The sequence below is a fragment of the Cetorhinus maximus genome, chromosome 16 (genome assembly GCF_964194155.1).
Source record: "Cetorhinus maximus chromosome 16, sCetMax3.hap1.1, whole genome shotgun sequence".
Lineage (NCBI taxonomy): Eukaryota > Metazoa > Chordata > Chondrichthyes > Lamniformes > Cetorhinidae > Cetorhinus > Cetorhinus maximus.
The window spans coordinates 92,799,606-92,815,522 of NC_135894.1; the positions used below are offsets into that span (position 1 = coordinate 92,799,606).

A 15,917-nucleotide genomic window follows, 5' to 3' on the forward strand; every position below is an offset into this window, starting at 1 on the left:
GCCTATCATTGACAAAATTAATTGGCAATATTGGCAAAATTTTCCGCTCGGGAGACTAATTGAGGTGGTGGGTGGTAAAGACAGCGCGAAAACCGCCGGACGTTGTGACGGTTCTCCGCGCCAGATTGTCTGCTTTTCAGCTTATTATTTTTGTACGGACATTAAGCACGTCATATCTCATGGCGGGGCGGGCTGGGATTTGTCCACCCCACATTGCCTCATCAGCTCTTATTTCAGAGCGTCATATTTAAACTGCACCGGTGCAAACATTATTCCCTGCAGCCCAGGGCCTGTCATGCCGACCAGTAGAATGGCCCTAAGAGAGCCAAGCACACTGCTCTGAAGCTTAGCAACAGTGCACTGGGGCACTCCTGCAGGCAGTAGAGGACCGAAGGCCCACAGCCACGTGTCTCTCTCTGCACCCTTTCCCCCAGGCTCCATTGCCATACATCACCAGCACCACCACCCCTCCGCCCCCAGTCAAGCCTTTACCTAGAGCCCCTTAGCTTGCCTCTGTCTTGTGCAACACCCCCCCCACCTTCCCCCCACCAGACCTCAGTCAAGCCTTTGCCTTCCAACAGCATCCCCCCACCTTTTCGCTGGTCTCGCATGAGAAGACTTGGCTCTGAGCATACCTTCCCACTGGACTTGCCTGAGCAGTCTTGGCAAGGAGTGTGACCAGCGTCAACAGCAGCGCAATGAAAGGTAGGCGAGCACTGCGCACACAAACCTCGAGGTGAGGTGTAGTTCACCAGGTGCGTGTCACTTATATGCAGTCATTAATCACATCGGTCTAATTAGCCGCAGGCGTGGCCATTTGATCTGGAGTGAGAACGTGATTCCAGCAAGCTGGGTTTTTAATGAGTATTCATGAGATTCAAATACATGCAAATGTGGTTCCCGACATGGCACGGCAGGCAGCCTGCTTCATCATGAAAGTTGGGAGCAGAAAACTACAATCCATTTGAATGCTGGTGGGAAACTGACCTTTGGCCGCACTCTGAATTTTCCAGTCCTGCCCACCACAATGTCCACCACTGGTGGGAGCGGAAAATCCCACCCCATGGCCAGAATTTTCTTGTCGGCGTGCGGGGGCGGGCCCCGCATGCCGACGCGTAAAATGCCGCATGGTGACTTCGGGCGAGCATCCCAACACGCCATCGCAATCTTTAGGTGGGCGGGTGCGTGATGTTCGCCATTAATTAATCATCACTTAATTACTGCCTTAAGGCAACAACTGTCTGGTATTTTTCAGGGCCCGTGTGATCTTCAGGGCATCGCACGGGCGCAACGGGCAGGTGGGTAGGAGACATTTGTATAAACCTCATCCACGGGCGGGATAAGAGGGGTGAGTGAGGTCGCGAATGTTATTTGTCAGATGTTTAATTCTGAAAGTTATTGATACTTGCCTGTGTGAGCAGGAATACTTCAAAACTCTTCACAGCAGCTTTGTCAGGAGTAACAGCCTTCAAATCAAGACTCTTGAGTAAACATCATTTCTGGGGCCTTGCAAGTTTCAGGAAGCCTTCCCTTAGCCTGGGAATGGGAGTTGTGCTATCCACTGGAGGCACCTCCACTGAGGAGGAAGTGAGGGCCAGAAGGGGGAGGAGGCCAGGAGGCCACATTCAGTCTCCAGAGGAGCCACCTTTGGGAGGAGAGGCGCAGGCACAAGGGGCGCAGGATCAACAGGAAGTCTAAGGCAGACGCAGAAGACGCCACTATCCTGCTGCCAGGGTTTACAGGCAGCAAAGCAGCTACCTCAATGTGTCTGAGGTGCAGTGCCAAAGGAGGCTCCGTCTCTCAAGGGAGACAGTCACCTCCATCTGTCAGATGATAGGCCCTGAGATCTGCGTCAACTATGTGGGTGGGCATCCCATGCCAGTGGCGCTGAAGGTCATGGCTGCCCTCAACTTCTATGCCTCCAGCTCTTTCCAGGGGTCGGTGGGTGATCTTTGCGGAGTCTCCCAGTCAGCTGTCCACACTTGTGTCAAGCAGGTGACAGACACTCTGTTCAAGCGTGCATTGACTTTCATCCAATACCGCTGGGACAAGGCCAGCCAGATAGAGCGAGCCAGAGGCTTCGCAGTGATTTCTGGCTTCCCCTGCGTCCAGGGTGCTATAGACTGTACACATGTGGCCATCAAGGCGCCAGCGGGTGAGCCGGGTGCCTTCGTCAACAGGAAGGGCTTCCACTCCATGAACGTGCAGATAGTGTGTGATCACAAGATGCAGATCCTGCAAGTCTGTGCAAGGTACCCAGGCAGCTCCAATGATGCTTACATCCTCAGACACTCCCAGGTGCCAAGAATCTTCAGTGCTCCAGCCCGGCTGGATGGATGGCTGCTGGGTGACAAGGGCTATCCCCTCAAATGGTGGCTCATGAAGCCTCTCCACCATCCAAGAACAGAAGCTGAGCAGTGGTACAACAGGAGCCACACCTCCACAAGGGCTGTGGTCTTCTCAAGATGCGCTTCCAATGCCTGGACTGTTCAGGGCACGCACTCCAATACCCCACAGATCATGTGTCGCTGATAGTGATTGTATGCTTGGCTCTCCACAATCTAGCGCTGGAAAGGGGCGACGCAGTGGATGAAGATGATGTAGACGCAGTCGCTCCAACTGCACACTATGAGTCCAGCAGTAAGTCCGAGGATGAGTATGCACAGGGAAATGCTGAGGGGGTAGACGCTGACCCGGGCAAACTCCAGGGAGGCAGGGACACCCGGGAGACTTTAATCCAACGAAGCTTCAGCTAACACACTACAGATGGACCTCCAACACAAGCCAGGGCTGCAGGCTCCATACTCGATACCTGAGTGCAAAATTTGTCTGGGTAGGAACATTAACTAAGGGTCTTGTCAATAAAGCTCAATGTCAAACAACTCACTCATAACATCATGGGTATCCATCCACCTGCAGAAGTAAGGAATCACCCTGAGCCATGCTCACATGTCAAAATTTAATGATTTAACAAAATGAAGTTCAGAAAAAAATAATTACAAAGATGTTACACATCACACCAAGTGGTCATGAACTAATAGCAGGGCAACATAAAACCACCACTGATAAACCCATGGTGTGCCCAAGGTGCCTCCCTATCTACTCTGTCCAGCCCCCTCAAGATTTTTAACATCTCTATCAAATCTACCCTTAGCCTTCTTCTCTCCAAGGAGAACAGTCCCAACCTCTCCAATCTATCTTCGTAACTGAATTTTCTCATTCCTGGTACCATTCTTGTAAACCTCTTCAGCACTCTCTCCAAAGTGTTCACATCCTTCCCATCAAGTGGTGCCCAGAACTGTACACAATATTCCAGCTGAGGTCTAACGAGTGTCTTATATAAATTCAGCATAACCTCCCTGCTCTTGTACTCGATGCCCCTATTAATAAAGCCCAGGATACTGTATGCTTTATTAAGTGCTCTCTCCACCTATCTTGCCACCTTCAATGATCTATGCACATATATACTCAGGTCTTTCTGCTCCTGCACCCCCTTCAAAATTTCACCCCTTATTTTACATTGTATGTCCACGTTCTTCCTACCAAAATGCATTACCTCACACTCCACCACATTGAACTTCATCTGCCACCTGTCTGCCCACTCCACCAACTTGTCTATGAACTTTCGAGGTTCTACATGGTCCTCCTCACAGTTTACAGCACTCCCAAGCTTCATATCATCCGCAAACTTTGAAACTGCCCCCTGCACACCAAGATCTAGATCATTAATATATATCAGGAAAAGCAAAGGTCCCAATACCGACCCCTGGGGAACTCCACTATAAATCTTCCTCCAGCCCGAAAAATATCCATTGACCATTACTCTCTGCTTCCTATTTTTCAGTCAATTTTGTATCCACGTTGCTACTGTCCCTTTTATTCCATGAGCAATAACTTTTTTCACAAGTCTGTTGTGTGGTACTGTACCAAATGCCTTTTGAAAGTCTATGTTCACCACATCAACAACATTACCTCATTGACCTTTTCGGTTACTTCTTCAAAAAAAATCCAGCAACTTAGTTAAACATGATTTTCCCTTTAGAAATCCATGCTGGCTCTTCCTTATCAACCCATATTTTTCCATGTGACTACTAATTCTATCCCGAATAATTGTTTCTAGAATTTTGCCCACCACTGAAGTTAAACTGACTGGTTTGTAATTGCTGGGCTTATCCTTACAACGTTTTTTGAACAAGGGTACAATGTTTGCAATTCTCCAATCCTCTGGCCCCTCCCCTGAGTGGGGAAAACTGAAAAATTATGGCCAGTGCCCCTGCAATTTCTACTCTCACTTCCTTCAATATCCTTGGATGCATCTCATCCAGTCCTGGTGCCTTGTCAACTTTAAGTACTGACAGTCTATTCAACACTTCCTCCTTGACAATTTTGAAACCTTCTAGTGACAGAGTTTCCTCATCTGGGTAGCATCTGCCTCCTTGGTAAAGATGGATGCAAAGTATTCATTTAATACCTCAGCCATGGCCCCTTTGTTCAGGTGTAAATTCCCTTTTAATTCCTTAATCAGCCATACTCCTGCTTTTACCACCCTTTTACTATTTATATGTCTATAGAAGACTTTGGGATTCCCCTTTATGTTGGCTATCAGTCTTTTCTCATAATGCCTCTTCGCATCTCTAATATGCTTTTTCACCTCCCCTCTGAACCTTCTATATTCCTCTTGGTTCTCAATTGTATTTTCTACCTGCCACCCATCATAAGCATGCTTTTTCTTCTTTATCTTAATTTCTATCTCCATTTTCATCCAGGGAGCTCTGGATTTGTTTGCCCTACCTTTCCCTTTCAATGGAATATACCTTGACTGTGCCCAAACCAATTCTTTTTTGAAGGTAATCCATTGTTCAGCTACAGATTTTCCCTCCAATCTTTCGTTCCAGCCTATCTGGCACAGCTCCATTCTTGCCCATCGAAGTTGGCTCTCATCCAATTAATTATTCTTACGCTGAATTGCCTATCGTCCTTTTCTATCATCATCCTAAAACGTACAATACGATGATCACGGTCTCCTAAATGTTCCCCCACTGACATTTGATCTACTTGCCCCACCTCATTTCCAAGAACCAGGTCCAACAGTGCACCTTTTCTTTTTGGATTGGACACATACTGCTGTAGAAAATTTTCCTGAACACAATCTAGGAACTTTTTCCTCTCTCCGCCCTTTACACCACCACTGTCCCAGTCTACATTCAGAAAATTAAACTCCCCCATTATAACTACTCTAATGCTTGCATCTCTCTGTAATTTCCCTGCAGATTTGTTCTTCTACGTCCTTCTCACTAGTTGGTGGTCTATAGACTACACCAAGCAATGTAATTGCATCCTTTTTGATCCTTAGCTCTAACCAAATTGATTCTGTCCTTGAACCCTCTGGAACATCCTCTTTCTCCAGCACTGCAATGCTCTCCTTAACCAGTACAGCCAACCCTCCTCCTTTCCTTCCTTTCCTATCTTTTCTGAACGCCTTGTACCCAGGAATATTTAACACCCAGTCCTGCCCTTCCCTGAACCAGGTCTCTGTTATCGCCACAACATCATATTTCCACATGGCAATGTAATACCCCAATCTTATTTACTATACTCCATGCATTCACATACATGCATAGTAACTCAGATTTAGGTCTTGTTACTTTCTTCTTCGCCCCGACTCCACCTAGTAACTTACTATTCTCTATTCTAGTGTTAGCTGTCTCTCCCAGTATTTTGTGCACCCTGGTATTCCTCTCTATAATTCTCTCCTGGTTCCCACACTCCTGCTGAGTTAGTTTAAAGCCCTCCCAACAGAACCAGCAAAATGTCCCACAAGGAACTCAGTCCCAGCTCTGTTCAGGTGCAACCCATCCAGCTTGTACAACTGCCATCTCCCCTAGAGCCAGTCCCAGTGCCCCAGGAATCTAAAGCCCTCCCTCCTACACCATCTTTCCAGCCACGCATTCATCTGCCTTATCCTCCTATTTCTGTACTCACTGGCACATAGCTCTGGGAGTAATCCGGCGATTACTACATTTGAGGTCCTGCTTGCTAATTTTCTACCTATCTCCCTAAATTCAGATTGCAGGACCACATCCCCCTTCCTACCTAAGTCATTGGTTCCAATGTGGACCACGACCTCTGGCTGTTCACCCTCCCCCAGAAGACTGTCCTGCAGCCGCTCTGTAACATCCTTGACCCTGGGACCAGGGAGGCAACATACGATCCTGGAGACACATCTATGGCCACAGAAACGCCTGTCTGTTCCCCTAACCAGTGAATCCCCTATCACTATTGCTTTTCCTTTCTTCTTCCTCCCCTCCTGTACAGCTGAGCCACTTGTGGTGCCACAAACTTGACTCTGACTGCACTGCTCTGAAGAACCAGCACCCTCACCAGCTTCCAAAATGGGAAAACAACTGGTGAGCAGGACCCAGGGGACTCCTGCACTACCTACCTACTTCTCTTGGACAGTATGGTGGTCACCCATTCCCTCTCTGCCTCCAGACCCTTAAGCTGAGCTGTAACTACCTCTCTTAACGTGCTATCCATGCAGCTCTCAGCCTTGTGGATGCATCACAGTGACTCCAACTGCTGCTCGAGCTCTGAAACCCGGAGTTCAAGTTTCTGCAGCTGGCAGCACTTCCTGCACACGTGGTCAGCTAGGACACTGATAGTGTCCATGACTTCACACATATTACAGGACAGGCATTCCATTCGACTGAGCTGCCCTGCCATGTCTTAACTCTACTTCCCCTACGTTATGATCCAATTTCTTGTTGAATGCCTCGATTAAACCTGCCTCCATCACACTCTTAGGCAGTGCATTCCATATCCTGGCCACTCACTGCATAAAAAAGATTTTTCTCATATTGCTATTGCTTCTTTTGCCAATTACCTTAAATCTATGCCCTCTAGTTCTTGATCCTTCTACCAATGGGAATAGTTTCTCTCTAGCTACTCTGTCCAGACCCACTCTTGATTTTGAATACCTCTATTAAATCTTCTCTCAACCTTCTCTTCTCCAAGGAGAACAGTTCCAGCTTCTCTAATATTCTGTTATATACATAACTGAAGTTTCCACATCCCTAGAACGATTCTCATGAATCTTTTCTGCACCCACACCAATGAAATCACATCCTTCCTAAAGACCTTTGAGCGACCAACTCTTCTGAAATAAAAGAAGGGACACTTCAATTGTTTGGGGTGGGGGGGTGGTTGTTGTTGCTGGTAATCATAAGAGCAGGGTGGGTGCTGATGAGGGTGAGGTGGGGGGAATGGGGGGATTTCTGCTGACAATAAAGTGGAAGTGGGGGCAGGGTTTAAGGCAGTCAAAACTTACAGCTTATCTTGTGGAATCACAACAATCCGTCTGCTGGTCAACTCACAGTCTTACAGAACAAAAACAGAATTACCTGGAAAAACTCAGCAGGTCTGGCAGCATCGGTGGAGAAGAAAAGAGTCGACGTTTCGAGTCCTCATGACCCTTCAGCAGAACTGAGTATAGTTAGGAGAGGGGTGAAATATAAGCTGGTTTAAGGTGGGGGGGTGGGGGGGGGGGCGCAGAAGTTAGTGGGGTGGGGTGTGGTTGTAGGGACAAGCAAGCAGTGATAGGAGCAGATAATCAAACAAGGCAGAAGAGACAGGCGGAAATCCTGTTGGAGAACAGAGCAATACTTCTTCAAGGAAGGCATTTCTTGAAGAGAAGTGGCAGTCAATTAAACACAGAGATAATCCCACCCGCTCACATAACTCAACTCAGACTCCCAGACTTGATTTTCCACAGGCAGTCCTAAGAGCACAGGACAAAAGGCAACCTTTGGGGCAAACATTCAAAATAAGGGACAATCATTTAAAAGTATGGGATTGACCATCCAATCAAAAGTACTGGTACACTGGTAACAAGTACATTATTCACAGCCTTATCAAATGCCTTCTGATGATTCATATATAGAACCTTTATTTACAGTTTTTTTTCTCAAAATTCAAACTAAATTACTGATGCATGATCAACCCTTTACAAGTTGATGTTGCATATTGCTGCTTAGCTTATTAAAATTAAACTTCTGTGGTCTAAAAATGTTTAAAGAGTTGATGATGGAAAACTGCAAAATATGCGATGGACATTTTTTTCTTTCAGTTCATGTCAGCTTATAGACACCTACAGATATGCTGATAAATGCACCCGTGGCACGACTGTGTAGTGCAGAAGTTGCTGCCTTCATGGTAAGCAGTGCTGGCTACTCCTCCTCCTCACTGGGTGGAACTGCAGGTGTCTGTTCCTGTGAGAGCACTGATTGGTTATGCGAGTTGGAGAGTTGCGCCACGCCACACAGTTACTCTTCCTGGGTGTGTGGCGTTGCAGGCAATCCAAGTCACTTCTTCTCCTGGCTGAATGGCACTGCAGGCAATCCCTCACATCTTCTTTTCCTGGCTGGGTGGTGCTGCAGACCATCCCAGTCACACTTCCTCCTGGCTGGGTGTCACTGCAGGTGTTCTCAGTCACTCCTCCTCCTGGCTGTGTTGCACTCCAGGCGTTCTCAGTCACTCCTCCTCCTGGCTGGGTGTCACTGCAGGTGTTCTCAGTCACTCCTCCTCCTGGCTGGGGGTGTCACTGCAGGTGTTCTCAGTCACTCCTCCTCCTGGCTGGGGGTGTCACTGCAGGTGTTCTCAGTCACTCCTCCTCCTGGCTGGGGGTGTCACTGCAGGTGTTCTCAGTCACTCCTCCTCCTGGCTGGGTTGCACTCCAGGCGTTCTCAGTCACTCCTCCTCCTGGCTGGGTTGCACTGCAGGTGTTCTCAGTCACTCCTCCTCCTGGCTGGGGGTCACTGCAGGTGTTCTCAGTCACTCCTCCTCCGGGCTGGGGGTCACTGCAGACCATCCCAGTCACTCCCCCTGCCGGCTGGGGGTCACTGCAGGCGATCCGACTGACACCTCCTCCTAGCTGGGTGGCGCTGCAGGCTATCCTAGTCACTCCTATTCATAGAAACCTAGAAAATAGCAGCAGGGTAGGCCATTCGGCCTTTCGAACCTGCTCCGCCATTCACTATGATCATGGCTGATCATCCAACTCAATAGCCTGCTCCCGCTTTCTCTCCATATCCTTTGATCCCTTTCGCCCCAAGAGCTATATCTAACTCCTTCTTGAAAACATACAATGTTTTGGCCTCAACTACTTTCTGTGGTAGTGAATTCCACAGGCTCACCGCTCTCTGGGTGAAGAAATTTCTCCTCAACTCAGTCCTAAATGGTGTATCCTGTATCCTCAGACTGTGACCCCTGGTTCTGGACTCCCCCGCCATCTGGAACATCCTTCCTGCATCTACCCTGTCTAGTTGTGTTAGAATTTTACAGTTTTCTATGATATCTCCCCTCATTCTTCTGAACTCTACGAATATAATCCTAACCGACTCAATCTTTCCTCATATGTCAGTCCCGCCATCCCAGGAATCAGTCTTCGCTGCACTCCTTCTATAGCAAGAACATCTTTCCTCAGATAAGGAGCCCAAAACTGCACACAATATTCCAGGTGTAGCCTCACCAACGCCCTGTATAATTGCTGCAAGACATCCCTGCTCCTGTACTCGAATCCTCGCTATGAAGGCCAACATACCATTTGCCTTCTTTACAGCCTGCTGCACCTGCATGCTTACCTTCAGCGACTGGTGTACAAGGACACCCAGGTCTCGTTGCACATTCCCCGCTCTCAATTCATAGCCATTCAGATAATAATCTGCCTTCCTGTTTTTGCTACCAAAGTGGATAACCTCACATTTATCCACATTATACTGCATCTGCCATGCATTTGCCCACTCACTCACCTTGTCCAAATCACACTGAAGCGTCTCTGCATCCTCCTCACAGCTCACCCTCCCACTCAGTTTAGTGTCATCTGCAAATTTGGAGATATTACATTTAGTTCCCTCATCTAAATCATTAATATATGTTGTGAATAGCTGGGGTCCCGGCACCGATCCCTGCGGTGCCCCACTAGTCACTGCCTGCCATTCGGAAAAAGACCCATTTATTCCTACTCTTTGTTTCCTGTCTGCCAACCAGTTTTCTATCCATCTCAAAACACTACCCCCAATCCCATGCGCTTTAATTTTACACGCCAACCTCTTATGTGGGACTTTGTCGGAAGCCTTCTGAAAGTCCAAATAAACCACATCCACTGGCTCCCCCTCATCAACTCTACTAGTTACATTCTCAAAAAATTCCAGTAGATTTGTAAATCCATGCTGACTCTGTCTGATTCTGCCACTGTTTTCCAAGTGCTCAGCTATTAAATCTTTTATAATGGGCTCTAGAATTTTCCCCACTACCGACGTCAGGCTGGCTGGTCTATAATTCCCTGTTTTCTCCCTACCTCTTTTTTTAAATAGTGGGGTTACATTAACTACCCTCCAATCTGTAGGAACTGTTCCAGAGTCTATAGAATCTAGGAAGATGACCACCAATGCATCCACTATTTCTAGGGCCACTTCCTTAAGTACTCTGGGGTGTGGATTATCAGGCCCTGGGGATTTATCGGCCTTCAATCCCATCAATTTCTCCAACACCATTTCCTGGCTGGGTGGCGCTGCAGGCGATCCCAGTTACTCCTCCTGCTGGCCGGGTGGCGCTGCAGGCGATCCCAGTCACTCCTCCTGCTGGCCGGGTGGCGCTGCAGGCGATCCCAGGCACTCCTCCTGCTGGCCGGGTGGCGCTGCAGGTGATCCCAGGCACTCCTCCTGCTGGCCGGGTGGCGCTGCAGGCGATCCCAGGCACTCCTCCTGCTGGCCGGGTGGCGCTGCAGGCGATCCCAGGCACTCCTCCTGCTGGCCGGGTGGCGCTGCAGGCGATCCCAAGCACTCCTCCTGCTGGCCGGGTGGCGCTACAGGCGATCCCAGACACTCCTCCTGCTGGCCGGGTGGCGCTGCAGGCGATCCCAGGCACTCCTCCTGCTGGCCGGGTGGCGCTGCAGGCGATCCCAGGCACTCCTCCTGCTGGCCGGGTGGCGCTGCAGGCGATCCCAGACACTCCTCCTGCTGGCCGGGTGGCGCTACAGGCGATCCCAGACACTCCTCCTGCTGGCCGGGTGGCGCTGCAGGCGATCCCAGTCACTCCTCCTGCTGGCCGGGTGGTGCTGCAGGCGATCCCAGTCACTCCCCCTGCTGGCCGGGTGGCGCTGCAGGCGATCCCAGTCACTCCTCCTGCTGGCCGGGTGGCGCTGCAGGCAATCCCAGTCACTCCTCCTGCTGCCTTTGTGGCGCTGCAGGCGATCCCATTCACTCCTCCTGCTGGCTGGGTAGTGCTGCAAGAGATCCCAGTCACTCCTCCCACTGGCTGGGTAGTGCTGCAGGCGATCCCAGTCACTCCCCCTGCTGGCCGGGTGGCGCTGCAGGCGATCCCAGTCACTCCCCCTGCTGGCCGGGTGGCGCTGCAGGCGATCCCAGGCACTCCTCCTGCTGGCCTGGGGGCGCTGCAGCTGGAGGAATCCAGCCAGCCCCAGGGGCGAGTAAAGTGAGGGGAAAGACGCTGCAATGCTGGCGCAGGCTCTTTGTGACGGAAGGTCGGGCGGGACTTTCGCTAGGTGGCGGTGCCGAGTCGACCTGGAGTGGAATGGACTAGGCGGGACCGGCTTGGGAGGATGGGATGGGAAGGGGCGGTGCAGGTGCCGCACAAACAGCAAACCTTGCTCACACTTCCTTCTAGCCATCAAGTGAGTTAGGTGCTAAGAGGGGGGGGTGTGAGTTTTAAAAGGCAGTGAGACAGACTTAAACGTCGTGGAATTACAGTCGGGAATCATAAACAGAAAACAAAGTGGTCATGATCCCGCACTTACCGGGTCGGCTAAGGATGCTGTTGGTGGCGGCGGTAATCGTCCTGCCCTCGCTCTGTCAGGCACTGGAGGTAAAAGCGCTCGTGCATCGCTTGACGAACGGTCGCGCTTTCCAATTTGGGGGAGCTCGAGCGCATCTAATGGTCTCGGGGGGTGCGGGGTTCCCTATCACTGAGAGCAGGGGGTGGGGGGGTTGCGGGGTTTACTGTCCCTGAGAGCAGGGGGGGGGTGGTTGCGGGGTTTACTGTCCCTGAGAGCAGGGCGGGGGTGCGGGGTTCCCGATCCCTGAGAGCAGGGCGGGGGGCGCGGGGTTCCCGATCCATGAGAGCAGGGCGGGGGGCGCGGGGTTCCCGATCCCTGAGAGCAGGGCGGGAGGCGCGGGGTTCCCGATCCCTGAGAGCAGGGCGGGGGGCGCGGGGTTCCCGATCCCTGAGAGCAGGGCGGGGGGCGCGGGGTTCCCGATCCCTGAGAGCAGGGGGTAGGGGTGATGCGGGGTTCCCGATCCCTGATAGCAGGGGGGGTTGCGGGGTTCCCGATCCCTGAGAGCAGGGGGGTTGCGGGGTTCACTGTCCCTGAGAGGAGGGGTGGGGGCGCGCGGGGTTCACTGTCCCTGAGGGGTGGGGGGGGGGGGGCGCGGGGTTTACGGTCTCTGAGAGGGGGGGGGGGCGGTGTCACGGGGTTCACTGTCCCCGAGGGTCGGGGGTGTGTGTGCGAGGTTCCCTGTCCCACTGGGATGTTGGATCAAGGCAAACCCACCCCACCCCCCCCCCGCCCCAACTCCCTTCCTTTTGTTTCCCCCGGCTTGGCCATTCCTGGATGTAAAACTCTCGATCATTCCTTCCCTCTTCCTATTTTATTCACGATCCGGTCCCTGCGTTTTCTTTGTTTAGATTTTTCCAGCTTCCTCTCAGTCTAAGGTGAGGATGTTCTGCAGCAGGTAACAGGAACAATTCTCCCTTCCCTCCCACACTTTTCTCTAATGTTGCCTTTCGCCCCATCCCATACTTATATGTTCTTTTTTTAAGTTTATGTTTCAAATCTCACATCAGATGGGAACGCCACTGGCCAGCTGCCCCCAAGAAGATGGCGCCTCTGCAGTGCGCTAACATCTCCTGCCTGGGTTGTGCTCGAGCCTTTAATAACATTTTTTTATTATATAAATAAATGTAAAATCATTTTCAAGAGGGATTTCTTTGTTTTTCTGTTTGCCATATGAACGATTTTATTGCATTAAAGGAATGCGTGGTGTGGTGACGTACTTCTTTCTATGTACAAGATAAATAAAAAAATAATGTAAAAGCATACAAGTAAAGGAATGGGAAAGGAATAAAGATTGAGTAAGAAAAATCTGCCTGCAAAATGGAATGAGGGATTCAACCCATCTAAATCCTGATTTAGCAGCCTGACCAGGAATTTCCACTTAAGCCTCCCATGTATGTCTCCCACTACTTCTCCTTCTGCCCCAAGTCTTTTTTTAAAAAAAATTCTACATCTTTAATTTTATTTGCGTCAACTCCTTTTTTTCACTCTCTTTAAATTTATCAAGTGTTATTTATATCTGCCTGCCCTGTCTTGCAATTCTGGCAGTTTGCCCGTGTGGTTTTTTTTTAATTTGTCTGATTGGGTTTGTGTTCTTGCTCCTTAACCTTCTCAATTTTTCTCCCTTTATTTACATTTCTCCAATTGCTTACTGTGTTGCTGTAATCTGAGAAGCTTTCATTTGACAGCCTAGCTAAGAATAGAAACATAACATTATAATTGGGGGAGAATTTTTTTGTAAACATTTCGGATTGTGCCTTTGCAGTAGTTTGATTCTTCAGTCACCTCTGAGCTTTTGTGGTACATTTTAATCTGGGGCTCTCCCTTCAATATGAAATTTGGCTTTATTATAAATTCAACATATAGCATTTGTCAAGGTGTCAAGTTCTTCCACATTATGACAAATCTTGACGCAACGCTGAAAGAATTCTTGTGCTATCTTATTTATGTGATGAGGGTGATCTAAATCGCTTTAACCTGCTGCAGTGGCATTTTTGTTCAGGTTTTGCCTTGTGCTGTTTTAATTTGAGGGAAAATAACTTTAATCATGAAAATTAAAGCTTTTGTAATAGAACTGCTTGTCTAAATTAATATGCGTTGTAACAGAAAAATGAAAATCTCTATAACTGGCAATGCAAAACAGGTCAGTCAGTGTCTGATTCAGACTTTTATCAGAGCTGCTTCCAGTATTTTTTTGTTTTTATGTTGCTGTAGAATTTATTACCATCATGATTTAGTAAACGTTTCAAAGTGAATTGCATTTTGAACTGCCCTGAATATTGTGTAGGTAAATTAATCTCGTTTGGATATGTTAGTATTTCGTTCGTTATTGGTTATCTCATGTTAGTGCCTTTCTTGTAATAGATTGAGACTCCCTGGCTAATAAAGAAACCCATATAAAACATGCTTTCCTTTTATTGCAGTCTTATAAGGGTTTTTTTCTTAGACATTATTTATGAAGAGAAGGCATGCTGCATCAAAGCTGGACTATTCTAGGCATTTCTATGTGCAAATCAAGCCAAGTGGATTATCATGGCTGACATTTTTCAAATGGCCCCAGTTCTTGTCATAAATCTTGGCAGTGGACTGATTCTAATGAGTTTTCTGTATTACATGAATCAGGAGCAAGTGGACTGTAGGAAACAAAGAGCTGATGTCACATCCACCTGTTCGTAGGCGATAACATTTTATCAATTTTTAATGACGCATTCTTGCTGGTGGGTGGGGTGGGTGAGGCTATTTTCCAAGGTATCCTGGTGTTTACAAAAAGATGGAAACTAGCTTCTCCTCACAAACCACCTGTGTACAGTTTCTAACGTTCTCTTCCTGAGTCTCTCCTAGCCACACAATCCATCACATCAAATCTAAAGCATGATGCATTCACTTGGAAAGGAACCTTCATGTACAATTTCTGCCATTCATAATTTAGAAGCTTCAATAGAATGTTTTCTATTGTGCTTCGTTCAGTTAAAGAATCAGGCCAGGAAGGTTCATGGGTTTGATTCCCTAGTCTATGCTGAGTTATAGTATCTTGACTAGAATGACCTTGGCAAGTTCTGCAATCAGCCTCAATGGCGCTAGGCTAGAGAGGAGAAAGCAATCAACTGAGACTTCTGATAACTATCCAACCATGCTTAGTCCTGTTATCACCAATATTAACTTGTAGGTATTTCCCAGTGACCATTGATTAGTGATTTCAGAGTTTGAACCCTAACTTATATTTTTCTCCTTTATTTCATCCCATTCCCTACCCAAACTTGACTGCTTTGGCATTTAAGCCAGTTAACGGTGCATACCACATCAAATTTCCTGGTCTTCGTCTCAGTTTCACATACAGTGATGGTTTGTAGAGCAAATTATTTAGATGACCCACTTACAATGGCAAAGAGCTTTAGATATTTATATGTCTGTAAGATAACAGACTTAAAGGTGCTACTGACTATAGTTGGAAGCCAACTGACAAATTAGCATTTGTAGAATGCTAGTTTGGATTTTTTATTAAACTAGATTCCTAAAATATTTGAGACTTTTTTATCTTTTATTTCTCTTGCAAACAAAAGCTAGGATGCACTTGTAGCAAAAATGCTTTGAATATGTTACTGTTCAGTCTTTCATGAATAGAAAAATGGAAATGGTAAGATTGTGGGCCACATTAAGATCGAGCCTGTTGGCCTCTGATTTCATCTCCATTAAGCTGTTACAAAGCATTGATGTAAGCTGGTCCTGCTTAGGGCAAAATGTGTCAGAAGTTTTGCTCTTCCCACCTTTCACAACCTGCTCACTAAAATAGTTTATGTGTTTGTGCCCCTCTTAGCCAATCGGAAGAGCAACAACACCTTGTCTTGGCTTGCTGTTTGTGTTGGGGAATAATGGGATGGGGGAGCCATAAAAGATGAGAGAAACTGTTAGACTGTTATCCCTTAAATGTTAAAAAAAATTTGGACTTTGCTTGAGAAATAATTACGTGCTATACGAGTAGTTTAGAATTATATCCAAGTGCCAACTAAACCCAGCTAAAAGGACCAAGTTTTTGTTTGTTTTAAATAGACCTTAGCAAGAATTTCTGGCT

General features: G+C 48.1%; 1 protein-coding gene across 4 annotated transcripts in view; it reads left to right on the forward strand.

Moving 5' to 3' along the window:
* The first annotated feature begins 11,626 nt into the window (after window positions 1-11,626).
* Window positions 11,627-15,917, forward strand: part of appa (amyloid beta (A4) precursor protein a) — a 198,825-nt gene continuing 194,534 nt past the window's right edge. For 2 of the 4 annotated variants that reach the window (XM_078560353.1, XM_078560354.1), the window contains exon 1: window positions 11,629-11,880. In XM_078560353.1, coding sequence (XP_078416479.1) covers window positions 11,797-11,880 — 84 coding nt within the window. In that variant the 5' untranslated portion in view covers window positions 11,629-11,796. Of the gene's footprint in view, window positions 11,881-15,917 lie in introns of all 4 variants that reach the window. The other 2 variants (XM_078560355.1, XM_078560352.1) reach the window with 2 other exon arrangements.